The sequence below is a fragment of the Danio rerio genome, chromosome 22 (genome assembly GCF_052040795.2).
Source record: "Danio rerio strain M-AB ecotype USA chromosome 22, GRCz13ab, whole genome shotgun sequence".
NCBI lineage: Eukaryota > Metazoa > Chordata > Actinopteri > Cypriniformes > Danionidae > Danio > Danio rerio.
The window spans coordinates 36,395,002-36,410,490 of NC_141042.1; the positions used below are offsets into that span (position 1 = coordinate 36,395,002).

The window sequence follows — 15,489 nt, forward strand, 5'->3', positions numbered from 1 at the left end:
ATAAGATGAAAGGAGGCATTGAAGATGAATCCAAGTCTTGATGAACTTTAAGAGTCCTGCAAGAATGCTTTCTTCGCCATACCAGATGACTTTATTAATAAGTGATTTGAGTCATTGTAGAGATGTGTGGATGCAGTCTTCCAAACTCATGATGGAGTCATACACAATATTCATTCTGTTTCCACTGCAGCATGACTTTATATTCAATACTGGACACTATTTCTGCTCAGTGACAAGACTTTTGTCTAAGCAAAATCAGACCTTACTGTCCTATTTAAATAACAATATCAAGGCATGATCATATTTTATTTTTGGTCAAATAAGCGTAATATAGAGGTCTTTGTCTTTCATGTAAGACACTTCTGATGCCAAATGATCAACTAGAAGGCGACAAGACTATTAGGCAACAAGACCTTTGTCAGGTAGTGTATTTGTCAAGGTAGTGTAGTGTCAGGTCGTGTATTACTATACTTTGGGGATTACTACAATACACCACTGTTTAATGTTTAGTTAAAACTGAAGTATGTACCACAGTATTTGTTACTGATATTACGATTGGTTCTCTGTATTTAATACAGCATATTCTGCAACATTTACTAAACAACTGTTGTAAATACTGCAATATATACAGTATGATACATTTCACACTGGTATGGTTCAAAACGTGTTTACTAAGAGTTACTATACTATCCCTGCTGAAAAAAAAACAGCTTAAACCAGCCTAAGCTGGTTGGCTGGTTTTAGCTGGTTGACCACCCTGGTTTTAGAGGGGTTTTGGCCACTTCCAGGCTGGTTTCCAGCCATTTCCAGCCTGGACTTAGCTGGTCAAGCTGGAAAATGACTAGCTAAAACCCGCTTGACCAGCCTGGTTTAAGCTGGACATAGCTGGTTTTGGCTGGGCTCCCAGCCTGGCTAGGCTGGTCAAGCTGGTTTTAGCTAGTCATCTCCCAAACTCCCATATCCCAGCCTGACCAGCTAAGACCAGGCAGAAAATGGCTGTAAACCAGCCTGGAAGTGGCCAAAACCCCTCTAAAACCAGCCTGGTTGACCAACTAAAACCAGCCAACCAGCCTAGGCTGGTTTAAGATGTTTTATTTTTATTTTTTATTTTTGTAGGGATGTGTGTATAACCTATAAACCATAAGCATAACACACTTACCCATCTAAAGTAATATATGAATTAAATAATACGTTAAAATAAGCATTAGTAAAAAGTTATTAAAAATATGATTGCATTGTGGGGTGGCACGGTGGTGCAGTGGGTAGCACGATTGCCTCACAGCAAGAAGGTCGCTGGGTCGAGCCTCGGCTGGGTCAGAGGGTAATTCTGTGTGGAGTTTGCATGTTCTCCCCGTGTTGGCGTGGGTTTCCTCTGGGTGCTTCGGTTTCCCGCTCAGTCCACAGACGTGTTGTACAGGGGAATTGAACAAGCTGAATTGACTATAGTGTATGTATGTGAAAGAGTGTGTATGGGTGTTTCCCAGTGTTGGATTGCAGCTGGAGGGGCATTTGTTGCGTGAAACATATGCTGGAGAAGTTGGTGGTTCATTCTGCTGTGATGACCCCTGATTAATGAAGGGACTAAGCCGAAAAGAAACTGAAGGGATGAATGAGTGATTGCATTGTTGTATGTTTTGAAAAGCTACCTAAAACTGCAAGTAAATCATATAATATAATATAATATAATATAATATAATATAATATAATATAATATAATATAATATAATATAATATAAATTAATAGAATATAATATAATATAAAATAATATAATATAATATAATATAATATACTATAATATAATATAATATAATATAAAATAATAAATAGTCAAATTGACTTACTTATTTGAAACAAAACTTACTTTAAAGTGACTATCACAAGCCAAGTTTAGTAATAATAATAATAATAATAATAATAATAATAATAATAATAAATAGTAGTAAAAAATAACCAAATGGTTTATTTCATGTTGGTACATTCTTGGACAACACCACAGTATAGTTGCATGAGTGGCCAAACATAAAAATCTTCCACAATATCAGCACATAAGCAGCAAGGGCAACATGAATATACTTAGTACAAACAGTAGAAAACATACATGCTTTTTATTTTTTTTTCATATATTTTTTTAAATATATATTCATATCTTTTGCACAATTTCTCCATAAGTTCCCGGGGGCAGTTTAAAAATTCCAAGACAAATTAAAGCCATATTCTGCCTTGAGTGAGTGGATTCATGAGAAAGTACTTAAGGGGAAAAAAAGGGAGCAAAATCATGAAATTCTCAGTGAACAGGCCAGTGTGAGAGAACCGTGGTGAAAATTTCCACTTACTTCAACATCGAACATATCAAGCATGCATTGACAACTGCTACGTGAACACTTTCTTTTTTTTCCAAAACAAACAAAAAGAAATTCGCAAACACCATCGTAACCAGGGCTGGAGTCAATGTAAACCAATTCAACATCTCTCAAAGTCACCAAAACACAGTCGATGGTCTACAAACCTGATGGGGATGTCGAAAAAACATGACGCTGCTTCGTGAAAAAAAAAAATAAAAAATGGACTTCCTTAAAATAAAGTGTAAAGTATTTCAGGAATGCGATCTCATAGAGAAGAATATGGCTTTAATACAATGTGCATCCAAGAAAAAAAGCGTAAACGTAACATAAAAATCCCAACGGCAAACCGAAAAGCTGAAAGAACCACACAAATTGGCACGGAAATCCGAAAAAACTTGCAGTTTGGAAGTACATGTAAAGATGAGAAGGACCTTTCGGCCCGGCATTCCAGCGCCCTGAATAAAACGTTTGCGATGAACGAAAACGCCTCGTTGAAGGTCCATCACGCAAGTGCAACCTCAATCATTGACTGACTGTGGATCAGTCGTGTTGTGCCTTAATTGGGGGAAAAAACAAACAAACGAAAATAAAACAACGACAACAAAACATTTTCTTCGGTTGAAGAATCCTTTGATTTCTTTTATACGTCAATTATTTTAAATTTTTTTAGGCTTTTTATTTTCGTAAAGGTGTCGAAAATCAACTGATATCCTCTGTCGTTGGGCCCAATCATTGTTCTGACCCTTGGACAAAAGACGGATAGAAAGAGGGACACCTAAAGCCTTTTTTTCCAGCTTTACCGAGAGAAACCAGGAAGCTCCGTCATCATCATCATCATCATCGATCACCTTCCTCCTACGATGGAGGCCCTCAGATCACAAGGTCATTGTAGCTCACGTATTTCTTCTTAGCGGCCGGACCTGAGAGGAGAGAGAGAGAGGGATGAGCAATCGCTTTTTTACTTGACATGTCTTGTCTCACACTAAAAGTCACAGATTCTTGGCTGGAAGACTGACATGATGGCGGTTCTCGGGTATGGAACAGAGAAAGAAATGTCAACAAACCAAATCTACAGTGAGTAAAATGTCGACAAAACTAAAACATTCTCATTTAAGAAAATAGTGAGCAACAAATATTTATAAGTGGTTACTCTGTATAGTTGTGTATAGTTGGTTACTTCATGTTTCTAGGATGTTTTTGATAGGTGGTTGCTAGGGTGTTCTTGGATGTTATAAGGTGCCATAAAACCTACTAGTTGGTTGTAGGGTGTGTTCTTGTAAGGTAGTTACTCAAATGTAGTAGTCAACAAAGTCAAATTTTAAGGGTGTCCCAAGATGTTGCTAAGGTATTTTGAGTGGTTTCTATATTGCTCTGGATGGTTGCAATGGTTTCTAGGTTGATATTAGGGTGTGTTCAGGTAACTGGTTTCGCGATTGATGGGGGGCATTAAGGGGTTGTTGCATAGTTGGTATTTAGGGAGATTGCTAGGGTGTCCTGGTTGGTTGCTAGGGTGTTCTGTATAGTTGGTTACTTCACGGTTGCTAGAATGTTTTTGATAGGTGGTTGCTAGGGTGCTTGGAGAGGTTGCTAGGGTTTTCTTGGATGTTTTAAGGTGCCATAAAAGATTGCTGGTTATAGGTTGTATTATTGTAAGGTAGTTGCTCAAATGTTCTAGGTTGGATAGGTCATTGAGAAGTTACTACTGTAGGTGGTTATTATGGTGTCTTGGGAGGTTGCTAGGGTATTTTAAGTGGTTGCTATGGTGTTCTGGATGGTTGTAATGGTGTTTCAAAGAGCATATTAAGGTGTGTTCAGGTAACTGGTTTCTTTAAGTGATTGATGGGGGGATTAAGGGGTTGCTAGAAAATTTTTGGTTGGTGGTTGCTAGGGTACTTGGAGAGGTTGCTAGGGTGGACTTGGATGTTGATAAGGTTGTAGGGTGTGTTCTTGTAAGGTAAATGTTCAAATGTTCTGGGTGGTTAGGTTATTTTAAAATGTTACTTGGTGGTAATTATGGTGTCTTGAGAGGTTGCTAGGGTATTTTAAGTGGTTGCTATAGTGTTCTGGATGGTTGCAATGGTGTTGTAGGTGGATATTCGGGTGTGTTCATGTAACAGGTTTCTTTAGGCGATTGATGGGGGGATTAAGGGGTTGTTGCATGGTTGGTATTTAGGGAGATTGCTAGGGTGTCCTGGTTGGTTACTAGGTTGTTTTGTATAGTTGGTTACTTCATGGTTGCTAGGATGTTTTTGGTCGCTAGGGTGCTCGGAGAGGTTGCTAGAGTGTTCTTAGATGTTATAAGGTGACATTAAAGGTTGCTAGTTGGTTGTAGGATGTGTTCGCATAAGGCTGTTGCTCAAATGTTCTGGGTAATTGTTAGGATATTTAAAAAAAAATATACTGGATGGTTTTTAGGGTGTCTTGAGAGGTTGCTAAGGTATTTTCTGTGGTTGCTATAGTGTTCTGAATGGTTGCAATAATGTTCTAAGTGGATGTTAGGGTGTTCCAGGGTAACTGCTTTCTTTAGGTGATTGATAATGTGTTTTAAGGTGCTGTTGCATAGTTGCTATGGTGTTCGAAGAGATTGCTAGGGTGTCCTGGTTGGTTGCTAGGGTGTTTTGTGTAGTAGGTTACTTTACGGTTGCTAGGATGTTTTTGGTAGGTGGTTGCTACGGTGCTCAGTGAGGCTATTAGGGAGTTATTGGTTGTTGTTAAGGTGTTATGAATGTTTGTTAGTTGGTTCTAGGGTGTGTTCTTTGGTAGTTGCTTGAATGTTCTGGGTGGCTGTTAGAATGTTTTAAGAAGTTACTAGGTGGTTGTTAGGGTTGTAAGAGGTTGCTAGGGTGTTTTGAGTGGCTTTTATATATTCTGGATGGTTGCAGAGTGGATATTAGTGTGTTTTCGGGTTACTTGTTTAAGGGGTTGTTGCATAGTTGCGATGGTGTTCAGGAAGATTACTATAGTGTCCTGGTTGGTAGCTAGGGTGTTCTGTATATTTGGTTACTTCATGGTTGCTAGAATGTTTTTGGTAGGTGGTTGCTAGTTTGCTCAGAGCAGTTGCTAGGGTGTTCTAGGTTGTTTAGAAGGTGTTATTAAAAGTTGCCTGCAGGTTGTAGGTTCTTGTAAGGATGTTGCTCAAATGTTCTGGGTGGTTGTTAGGATATTTTAAGAAGTGTTTTTTGGGTGTCCTGAAAGGTTGCTAAGGTAATTTCTGTGGTTGCTATAGTGTTCTAAATGGTTGCAATAATGTTCTAAGTGGATGTAAGGTGTATCCTGGTAACTTGTTTCTTTAGTTGATTGCTAATGTGTTTTAAGGGATTGGTGCATAGTTGCTATGGTATTCAGGGAGATTGCTAGGGTGTCCTGGTTGTTTGCTAGGGTGTTCTGTATAGTTGGTTACTTCATGGTTGCTAGGATGTTTTAGTATGTGGTTGCTTTGAGATACTCTTACATGGTTGCAAAGGTATTCTGAGAGGTTGTTTAAGAGGGTGTATTATATGGTTGCTACCGTAAGATGCTCTAGGTTGTTGCTAGGGCACTTTAATGGTTTTTAGCTGCTTCGGAACAGCTGAGGTGTTCTGACATGTTGCTACATTTCAGTGTATTGAGATTATTTTACATGGTTGCTTGTGTATTCATTCACCAATGTTCTGAGTTGTTGCCAGGTTGTTCCTTTTAGTTGCTAGGCTATTTTCAGTGATTTCTAGTTGGTTGCTAAGGTGTACTAGAAGGCTGCTTTCTCATTTCAGGTGTTCTCAGAGGTTGATGACCGGTTGCTTAGTTACTGTGTGTTCTGGGTTTTTGCCAGGTGGTTTCTAGGGTATTGCTATACTTTAACACCTACAGTAAGGGGATCTGAAAAATCCTCAACGTATGAGCAAGTTAAACTCGCATAAACGTAAACAACTGTGTTCATTATGTGATAAAAGAGCAGCTCTAAATTAAAAAAGCAGATGAATATCGCATAAGCCTTATGTAAGAAGCCCTCAAATGTCTCCAGTCATAACAGCGTGACCTTCACAAGCTGCCGCTGATGTGTTTGCAGAAACTCGGTGTAACTAAATGACTCCGGTCTCAAATTACAGCGCTTATCCACGGCTGCTTTTTCCTGCTATTTTGCATGTAAATGAACTTCTAAATGTTTAAAAGTAAAGGTTACCAAGTAGAGAGATCATTGTGGCCTTTAAGTGTCAGTAGACCCTTTAGTATTTGAGTTAAATGTCACTCTGAGTGCCATCTATTCAGAAATGTGGCCTTGATGAATGCGGATCGAGGAAAGTGCTCTCAATATGCAAACAAACATATAACTGCATTGTAATACACATAATAGGAGCAAGAACGCTCAGACAAGGTTGAACTAATCTACATACACGGACTCACCTGTATTATACAAAGTGATGCGCTTATTTATTTTAGACGGCTGCCTGTGATATTTGACAGTTAGAGCTGAAAGGGATGGAAAACACAGGAAAGGTCACGCGACCCCTTTTAAAGATCGTATTCCCCCACTAGCTGTGGTGTCTATGGCATCTATTTCACATTTCTTCACATAATCAAAGTTCAGGCAGGAGTCATTACAATCCCCCTGACCTACTGCAGTACATCTATAGAGCGGAGCACGCTATAAATGTCCTAATGGCTCTTGTCTCACATCTACAGTCCTTGCGGGAAGGAAGGAGCATTGGAGATTTGCTTCAGACAACAAAACATCAAATATAAATGGAGAAGTGGATGTTTTAGTGAATCCATACTGAATTGCATAATATTAGACTCATTTTAGTTGGCTTTAATAGAGATTAAATATAAGAGGACTACCGAGCGACGGTTAGGAAAGGTTTAAATTATGTTAGATAATTAGTTAACTCTGTGGCTTTACAAATTTACGAAGAATAGCGTTGAAACTAAATTGCGTAATGCAACGACTTTACACACACCAATGAGCTGTATAGTGTGTGTAACAACTTTACAAACTCAAATTGTCTTTGCATTGCATTGTTTAATGCGACGACTGAATAACATCGACTCTTTGTTGTGTAATCCACTTACTAACAGTGACTTTATAAAAAATAGTGTTCATATAATGGTGTGTAATCCAACAACTGAGCAACGCAAACGTCACAAACAATATTGCTCAAGTTATGTTCTGTAGTGCAAAAATGTAGTAACAGTGACTTTACAGAAAATAGTGTTCATATTACAATGTTTAATGCAACAACTAAGTAATGTCAACTCTATAAACAAAGTTCACGTTATGTTGTGTAATTCAACAACTTCGTAACAGTGACTTCACAGAAAATAGTGTTCATATAATGTTGTGTAATGCAACAACTAAATAATGTCAACTCTACAAAAAAAAAAAAAGTTAATTTATCTTGTGTAATGCAACAATTTCCTAACAGCGACTTTACGGAAATTAGTTTTCATATAGCAATGCATAATGCAACAACAGACAAACAAAATCAAAATCTACAAACATTATAATTCATAACAGTGACTTACGGAAATAGTGTTCACGTAATGTTGCATAATGCATCAACTGAGAAATGTCAACTCTACAAAAAATATTGTTTATGTTGTGTTGTGTAGTGCAACAACTTTATAACAATGACTTCACAAAAAAGCATTCATATAATGTTGTGTATTGCAACAATTGAGTAAGGCAAACTATACAAACAATATTGTTTATTTATGTTGTGTAGTGCAACAACGTAGTAACAGTGATATCACAAAAAGTAGTGTTAATATAACATTACGTAATGCAACAGTTGAGAAATGTCAACCTTACAAAATATATTATTTACGTTATATTGTGTAGTGCAAAAACATAGTAACTGTCTTTATGGAAAATAATGTTCATATAACATTCCTTAATGCAGCAACTGAGTTGCGCAAACACTGCAAACAATATTAAGGTATATTATGTAGTGGAACAACTCCGTTAACAGTGACTTTACCAAAAATAGTGTTCATATATCATTCATACGTTCATATAATGCTGTGTAGTGCAAAGACTAAGCAACATCAACTCTACAAAAAATATTGTTTAATTTATGTTGTGTAACGCAACAATTTTGTTACATTAACTTTACAAAAAACAGTGTTAATAAAACATTGCGTGAAGCAGCAATTGAGTTGCACAAACACTGCAAACAATAATAAGTTATGTTATTCATTCATTCATTCATTCATTTTCTTTTGGCCTTAGTCCCTTTATTAATCCGGGATCGCCACGGCGGAACAAACTTATCCAGCACATGTTTTATGCAACGGATGCCCTTCCAGCTGCAACCCATCTCTGGGAAACATCCATGCACACTCATTCACGTTCATACACGCGAACACAGCGAGAACATGCAAAATCCACACGGAAACGCCAACTGACAAAGCCGAGGCTCGAACCAGCGACCTTCTTACTGTGAGGTGACAGCACTACCTACTGCGCCACTGCGTTGCCTAAAACTTCGTTAACAGTGACTTTACACAAAATATGTAAAACATTCATACGTTTATATAATGTTGTGTAGTGTAACGACATCAACTTTACAAAAAATATTGTTCCGTTTATGTTGTGTAACGCAACAATTTTGTAACAATGACTTTACAAAAAAACAGTTTATACAACGTTGCGTAATGCAACAACTGAGTTGCGCAAACACTACAAACAATAATAGGTTACGTTAAGTGGAAGAAAAAACTTTGTTAACAGTGACTTAACAGAAAATAATGTTCTTATAACATTCATTAGTTCATATAATGTTTTGTAGTTCAACAACTTAGAAACGTCAACTCTACAAACAATGAAGTTAAAAAGTTATGTTCTGTAACGTAACAATTTCCTAACAGTTAGTTTACAGAAAATAGTGTTCACATTACATGTAATGCAACAACTGACTAACGCAAACTCTACAAACAATATCATTTAAGTTATGTTGTGTTACGCAACAATTTCTTAACAGTTACTTTACGAAAAATAGTGTTCATATAATGTTGCGTTATCCGACAATTGCGTAAGGCAAACTCTACAAACAATATCGTTTACATTACGTTGATGTTAATTTATGTTATATAATGTATCAGCTGTGAAATAAGGGTTTTAAGAACAGCAGCTTTTATAATGTTCTTAAACAGCAACTGTGTAACTTTACACAACAGCATGACATTGATACATAAAGAATTATTGAAATAAGAAGGATTAAACAGTTTTATGTAAATATACCACAGCTACACATATTAAATATAAATAATAGCAATGCGATTGTATTAAAAAGTGCGATATTTTTGTAAGAATAGAATAAAATATGATAATTATGTGACAAAATACCTCGGTATCTAAATAACGTTTACATGAACAATAAAATTTGTCAATTCTACATTTTGAAACAACTATTTACAACAAACAACACTGAAAATTGTTCTCGATGTCATAAACATCATTATGCATACATAATAACGTTTTTACAAGAGATTTAACATTTTAACTATGCTGAAAATAAAACAATTCTGGTCACTTTATTGCTGTAAATTCCTCCGGAAAAGAAAAATGAGCAACTATGAGATTAAAATCTGAGCCTCTGGGCTGTTTGCATTGGCTAATCATTACAACGGAAGAAAAATTTCATAGTGCTCATTTACATTACTTTATTAGGCGATTACAGCATGGGTCATTAACACACCTGTAAAACCACACACCCTTTCTTTGTGAGGGTTATGAGATATTGAATATGATATTGAGATCTTATTTAATAAACACCACATTTAAAAAATGATGTTTGCGGTTTGTTCAAGCTAATTATATAAAATGAGCTGCAACAGCACAATTCTTGAGGTTTTCCAGAGCCAACTTGATTGTTTTATGTTCAATCCACTTACATTTATAAAATTGTTGTCCCAACACAGATCGATTGAGTGGAACCCAGCATTTCATCACGGTGTATACTGGTTGTGTTCAAGTTCTGCATCATGATCTATGTATAAATGTTTGATGCAAAGTTGATTACAGTGCAAAAAGCCAATTTGACATCAAATGTTTTTTGTTCTTCCAGTGCCGTTCAACCTCACTGATAAAACTTGCATATCAAATAGCCTCGAATTTGCATGTGCCACCAAAATGGTTAAGAATGAGGGCGATGATTATGGCATCCCGCTCTTGGCATTACCATCGCGGCTCGATAGTTTTTAGGGTCTATTCTCTAGGGTGCCAGACATTTCAGGGTCCAGCACTTTCATATACATACATATCCATAAAAAATCATTTAGAGAGTCAGAGTGTGTTATATAGAGACAGTGAGAGAGAGCAGAGAAGGCCGACACAGATGGTTCAGGGCTCTTTGGGGACCTGCGGTGGAGTCTGCCATGCCATCATGGTGGCACGTGGGGAATTGAGCAGTGGGACTCGCGTTTGAAGCTTTGGATCTTCCACGTGTCATCTGATTACCACTGACAGTTGAGTTCACCGTTTCGTAACTATGCGCAGCTCGGCACTCTTTGGCTTCTTGGAAACATTAAATATGTAAAACGCTCACTGCATGTAGAAGGGCCAAACTCCTCTGGATCTGCAAATAATATCGGCGCTTAAAAATCTCAGCAGTTTCTTCTAGATCAGGGGTTTTCAAAGTGTGAGGCGCACCTCCCCTGGGGGGCGCCAGAGCATGTCAGGGGAGGCGAGGGAAAAAATATTATATAATAAAAATATAATTATTAAGTATAATTATTATATGTATTTTTTATTATATTTAAACGTTTTAATTAAACAAAGCTAAAAAAATAATACCTCAAAAAAAAAGAAAACCTTTTTTACCCAGAAGGCCATAGCTGTTAATTCGTTTCTGTTTGGCAAGCCCGCAAATACAGGTATATGCCGGCTAGTTCAATGGATCGGTTTCTGAGACCCCTCCGATTCAAAGCCTTTAAGTTCAGGGCTTAAACCCAAAAGACAACGATATGATGATCAGTATTTGAGTTTAGGATTTACGTAGACAGGACCAGCTGATGAACCACGACCTTTATGTGTGGTTTGTCAAGATATTTTGGCTAAAGACAACATGAGACCCGCTAAACTTCGACTGTTTTGACTGGGATGGACAGTTCTTGGATTTGTTCTATTCATATTGAACAATCATCCTAGTTTCAAAACCTTATATTAAAATACTTGTTATTACTCTGTGTGTGTGTGTGTGTGTGTGTGTGTGTGTGTGTGTGTGTGTGTGTGTGTGTGTGTGTGTGTGTGCGTGCGTGTTTGGGAGGAGGGGGGCGCCAATAGATAAGTTGTGTCAAAAGGGAGGCCCACTGTCTTAGACTTTGAAAAACCCTGTTCTAAATAGTAGAGATAATTGGGTGTCACTTAAGAACGATATTGCTATTGTTGGTGTGTATATTGCAATTAGAACATTTAATTATGACTATAGTTACTTGAAGTAGTGATAACTGTAATGATTATGATAACTATTATTGCTCATAATATAATTGGTAACTGTATTAAAAAGCACGATGATAACTAGTAGTATCCACTATAAAAATGAAAACTACAATGGTAAATGTGTAGGAGTTCACATCAAGAATGATAATCATCATGATAACCATATTAGCATTTACTTCAAGAATGATAACTAAAACTATATTACTATTCACATCAAAATTGATAACCATAACAATAACTATATTAGCTTTCACGTCAAGAATAACCACAATAAATACTATTACTGTTAGCAATAAAAAATGGCAACTATCATGGACACGACAATAGTTACTACATTAGCATTCACATCAAGAAAAGATAACCATAACCCTAACTATATTAACATTCACATCAAGAATTACCACAACGATAACTATTAGTGTTCACATTAAAAATGGTAACTATATTGAAAATTACAACAGCAACTTTATGAGAATTCAGATCACGAAAGATAACCATAGCTCTTACTATATTAGCATTCACATCAAGAATGCTAAACAAAAGAATAATACAATGACTGTCACCGACTCGGTCCCAGTCATTCCCCCCGCTGGCCAGCAGAGGTCATCATCACCGGACTATTGACATTACGTCATTCTCACAGACTGATTGGCATACACCTGCAGCACATTCCCCAATCACTCTCCACACACATATAAGCAGCACACACACACGCTGCTTCAGTGTGAAGTCTTGTTCCGCCTCGGCTAACACTACTGAGCATTCTCATCCTTGCATGCTTTCCCGTTGTGATCTTGCTTCGTTTAGTCACCCAGTCCTGCCTGCCGCCAGCCTTGTACCTTTACCTGAACCCTAACTTTGATCCTCGCCGCCTGCCTTGAACTCTAGCCTGCTGACTGACTCTGATACTAGCTGCCTGCCTCGGACCCATGCCTTCTTACTCATCGTGTGTTTACTTGCCGCCAGCCCAATGACGTTATACAACTGTGTTTGATGTGAGTTTGCGCACGCACAACATCTGTGTGCTATTTGTTATTAAACTGTGTTTAATAAAAATGCTGCAAATGGATCCCTTTGTGTCAGCCACTTTGTTACATTGACATAAAAAACTATAACAATAGCCGTTTGCATTGATACCAAGAACGATAACTAAATTAACATCAAGAACGGCAACTGTAACATTAACTAATTGTGTTCAAACTAATAATGACAACTATTATAATAGCTATATTATGATTTAATATACCAATTTACCAATTACCGTAACTAGCAATAACTGCATTAATGTTCACTCCAAAAGCATTATCGATAATAAAGATATTAGCATTCGTGCTAAAAACGACAACTTTAACGATATCTATTTTAGCATTTACATCAAGAACGATAAACAAAACAATTATATATTGCCATCAAACATAACTATAACATTAACTCTTTGCATTGATACCAAACAAAATTAACAATAAGAACGTTTTTGTATTTATACCAATAATGACAACTATAAGAATAGCTATACTACGATGCAAAGCAATGACGGTAACTATGACAACTGCATTAATGTCCATTCCAATAATTATATATTGACACCAAAATTAACTATAACAAAAACTGTTTGCACTCATACCAAGAACGAAAACTAAATTAACATAAAGAATGGCAACTGTAACAATAACATACCAATAATGACAACTATTATAATAGCTTTATTACGATACAAACCAATGACTGTAACAATAACTGCGTTAATGTGAACAACAAAAGCATTAACTATAATAAAGATATCAGCATTTGTGCTTAAAAGGACAACTTTAACAATGTCAGCATTCACGTCAAGAACGATAAACATAATAATTTTATATTGACAACAAAAATAACTATAACAATAACTGTTTGTATTGATACCAAGAACGATAACTAAATTAACATAAAAAAATGACAATTATAACAATAACTATTTTTGTTTTCACACCAATAATGACAATTATAGGAATAACTATTTTACGATACAAACCAATGACGGCAACTGTAACAATAACTATTTCTGTATTCATACCAATAATGACAACTATTATAATAGCTTTATTACGATACAAATCAATGCTGTAACAATAACTGCGTTTATGTTAACAACAAAAGCATTAACTATAATAAAGATATCAGCATTTGTGCTTAAAATGACAACTTTAACAATGTCAGCATTCACGTCAAGAACGATAAACATAATCATTTTATATTGACAACAAAAATGACTATAACAATAACTGTTTGCATTGATACCAAGAACGATAACTAAATTAACATTACAATTAAATTAACAAAAAAAAAACAATTATAACAATAGCTATTTTTGTGTTCATACCAATAATCACAATTACAAGAATAGCTATTTTACGATACAAACCAATGATGGTAACTGTAACAATAACTGTCTAACTATAATAAAGATATTAGCATTCGTGCAAAAAATATCAACTTTAACAACTTCTTCAACTCCTACAAATCAGAGGCTGTAACCACCAAAATAACTTTTCTAATGTCTATTTTAAAAGTATTAACGATAATAAGCATATTAGCATTTGCGCTAAAAATGACAACTTTATCAATATATATATATATATATATATATATATATATATATATATATATATATATATATATATATATATATATATATACTCCAAAAAGATTAACTATAAAAAAGGTATAAGCATTCGTGCTAAAAACATCAACTTTAACAACGCCTATTTTAGCATTCACATAAAGAAATGCAAACATAATAATTATATATTGACATGAAAAATAACTATAACAATAACTGTTTGCATTGGTATCAAGAACGATAACTAAATTAACATCAAAGAACAGCAACTGTAACAATAACTATTTTTGTTTTCATACCAATAATGACAACTATGAGAATAGCTATTTTACGATACAAACTGTAACTATAACAATAACTCCGTTAATGTCCATTCCAAAAGTATTAACGGTAATAAGGATTTGCGCTAAAAATGAAAACTTTAAATATTTATATGTTAGCATTCACATCAGGAACGACATACTTCCATACTATATAATACACTAAAATCAGTATGCGAGCCGAGTAGGTTGTCTAAAATCTTAGAATTCGAAAAACAGTACCTGGATTACTTACTACTACTAAAAACCACAAGTTTAACGATGTCTATGTTAGCATTCACATCACAAACGATAAACATCATAATTATACTTTGACATTAAGAATAACTATAAGACTAACTGTTTGCATAAATACCAAGAACGATTACTGAATTAACATTAAGAACGACAACTGTAACAATAACAATTTTTGTGTTCAAACCAATAATGACTATTATAAGAATAGCTATATTACGATACAAACCAATGATAGTGACTATAATAGTAACTGCAATAATTTCAAAACCATTAACCATAATAAAGATATGACAACTAAAACTAAACAAAGTGACAACTTTACCGATATCTGTTAGCGTTCAAATCAAGAACGATAAACATCATAATTAAAAATAACTCTATTGAATAGCCATGAATATGCTGTATTTGGAATTGAAGAATAAACTCATGATGTTGTTTCAAAAGGGAAAAAAAGGTTAAAACAAAGATCATTTTGGGTGTTTTGCTTTCAAAACATGCACTTTTGCTACCGTAGTACATCAGAGTGACATTACAGGATTGTCGTCAGGTAGTGAGATTTGTGATTAATGGCCACA

The 15,489-nt window shown here is 35.6% G+C and overlaps 1 protein-coding gene across 2 annotated transcripts in view; it reads right to left on the reverse strand.

Annotated features, from left to right (window-relative positions):
- Positions 1–1,941: 1,941 nt before the first annotated feature.
- grm7 (glutamate metabotropic receptor 7) overlaps positions 1,942–15,489 on the reverse strand; it is a 367,182-nt gene continuing 353,634 nt past the window's right edge. For both annotated transcript variants that reach the window (XM_087302215.1, XM_087302216.1), the window contains one exon: positions 1,942–3,263. In XM_087302215.1, coding sequence (XP_087158341.1) covers positions 3,214–3,263 — 50 coding nt within the window. In that variant the 3' untranslated portion in view covers positions 1,942–3,213. The remainder of the gene's footprint in view (positions 3,264–15,489) is intronic.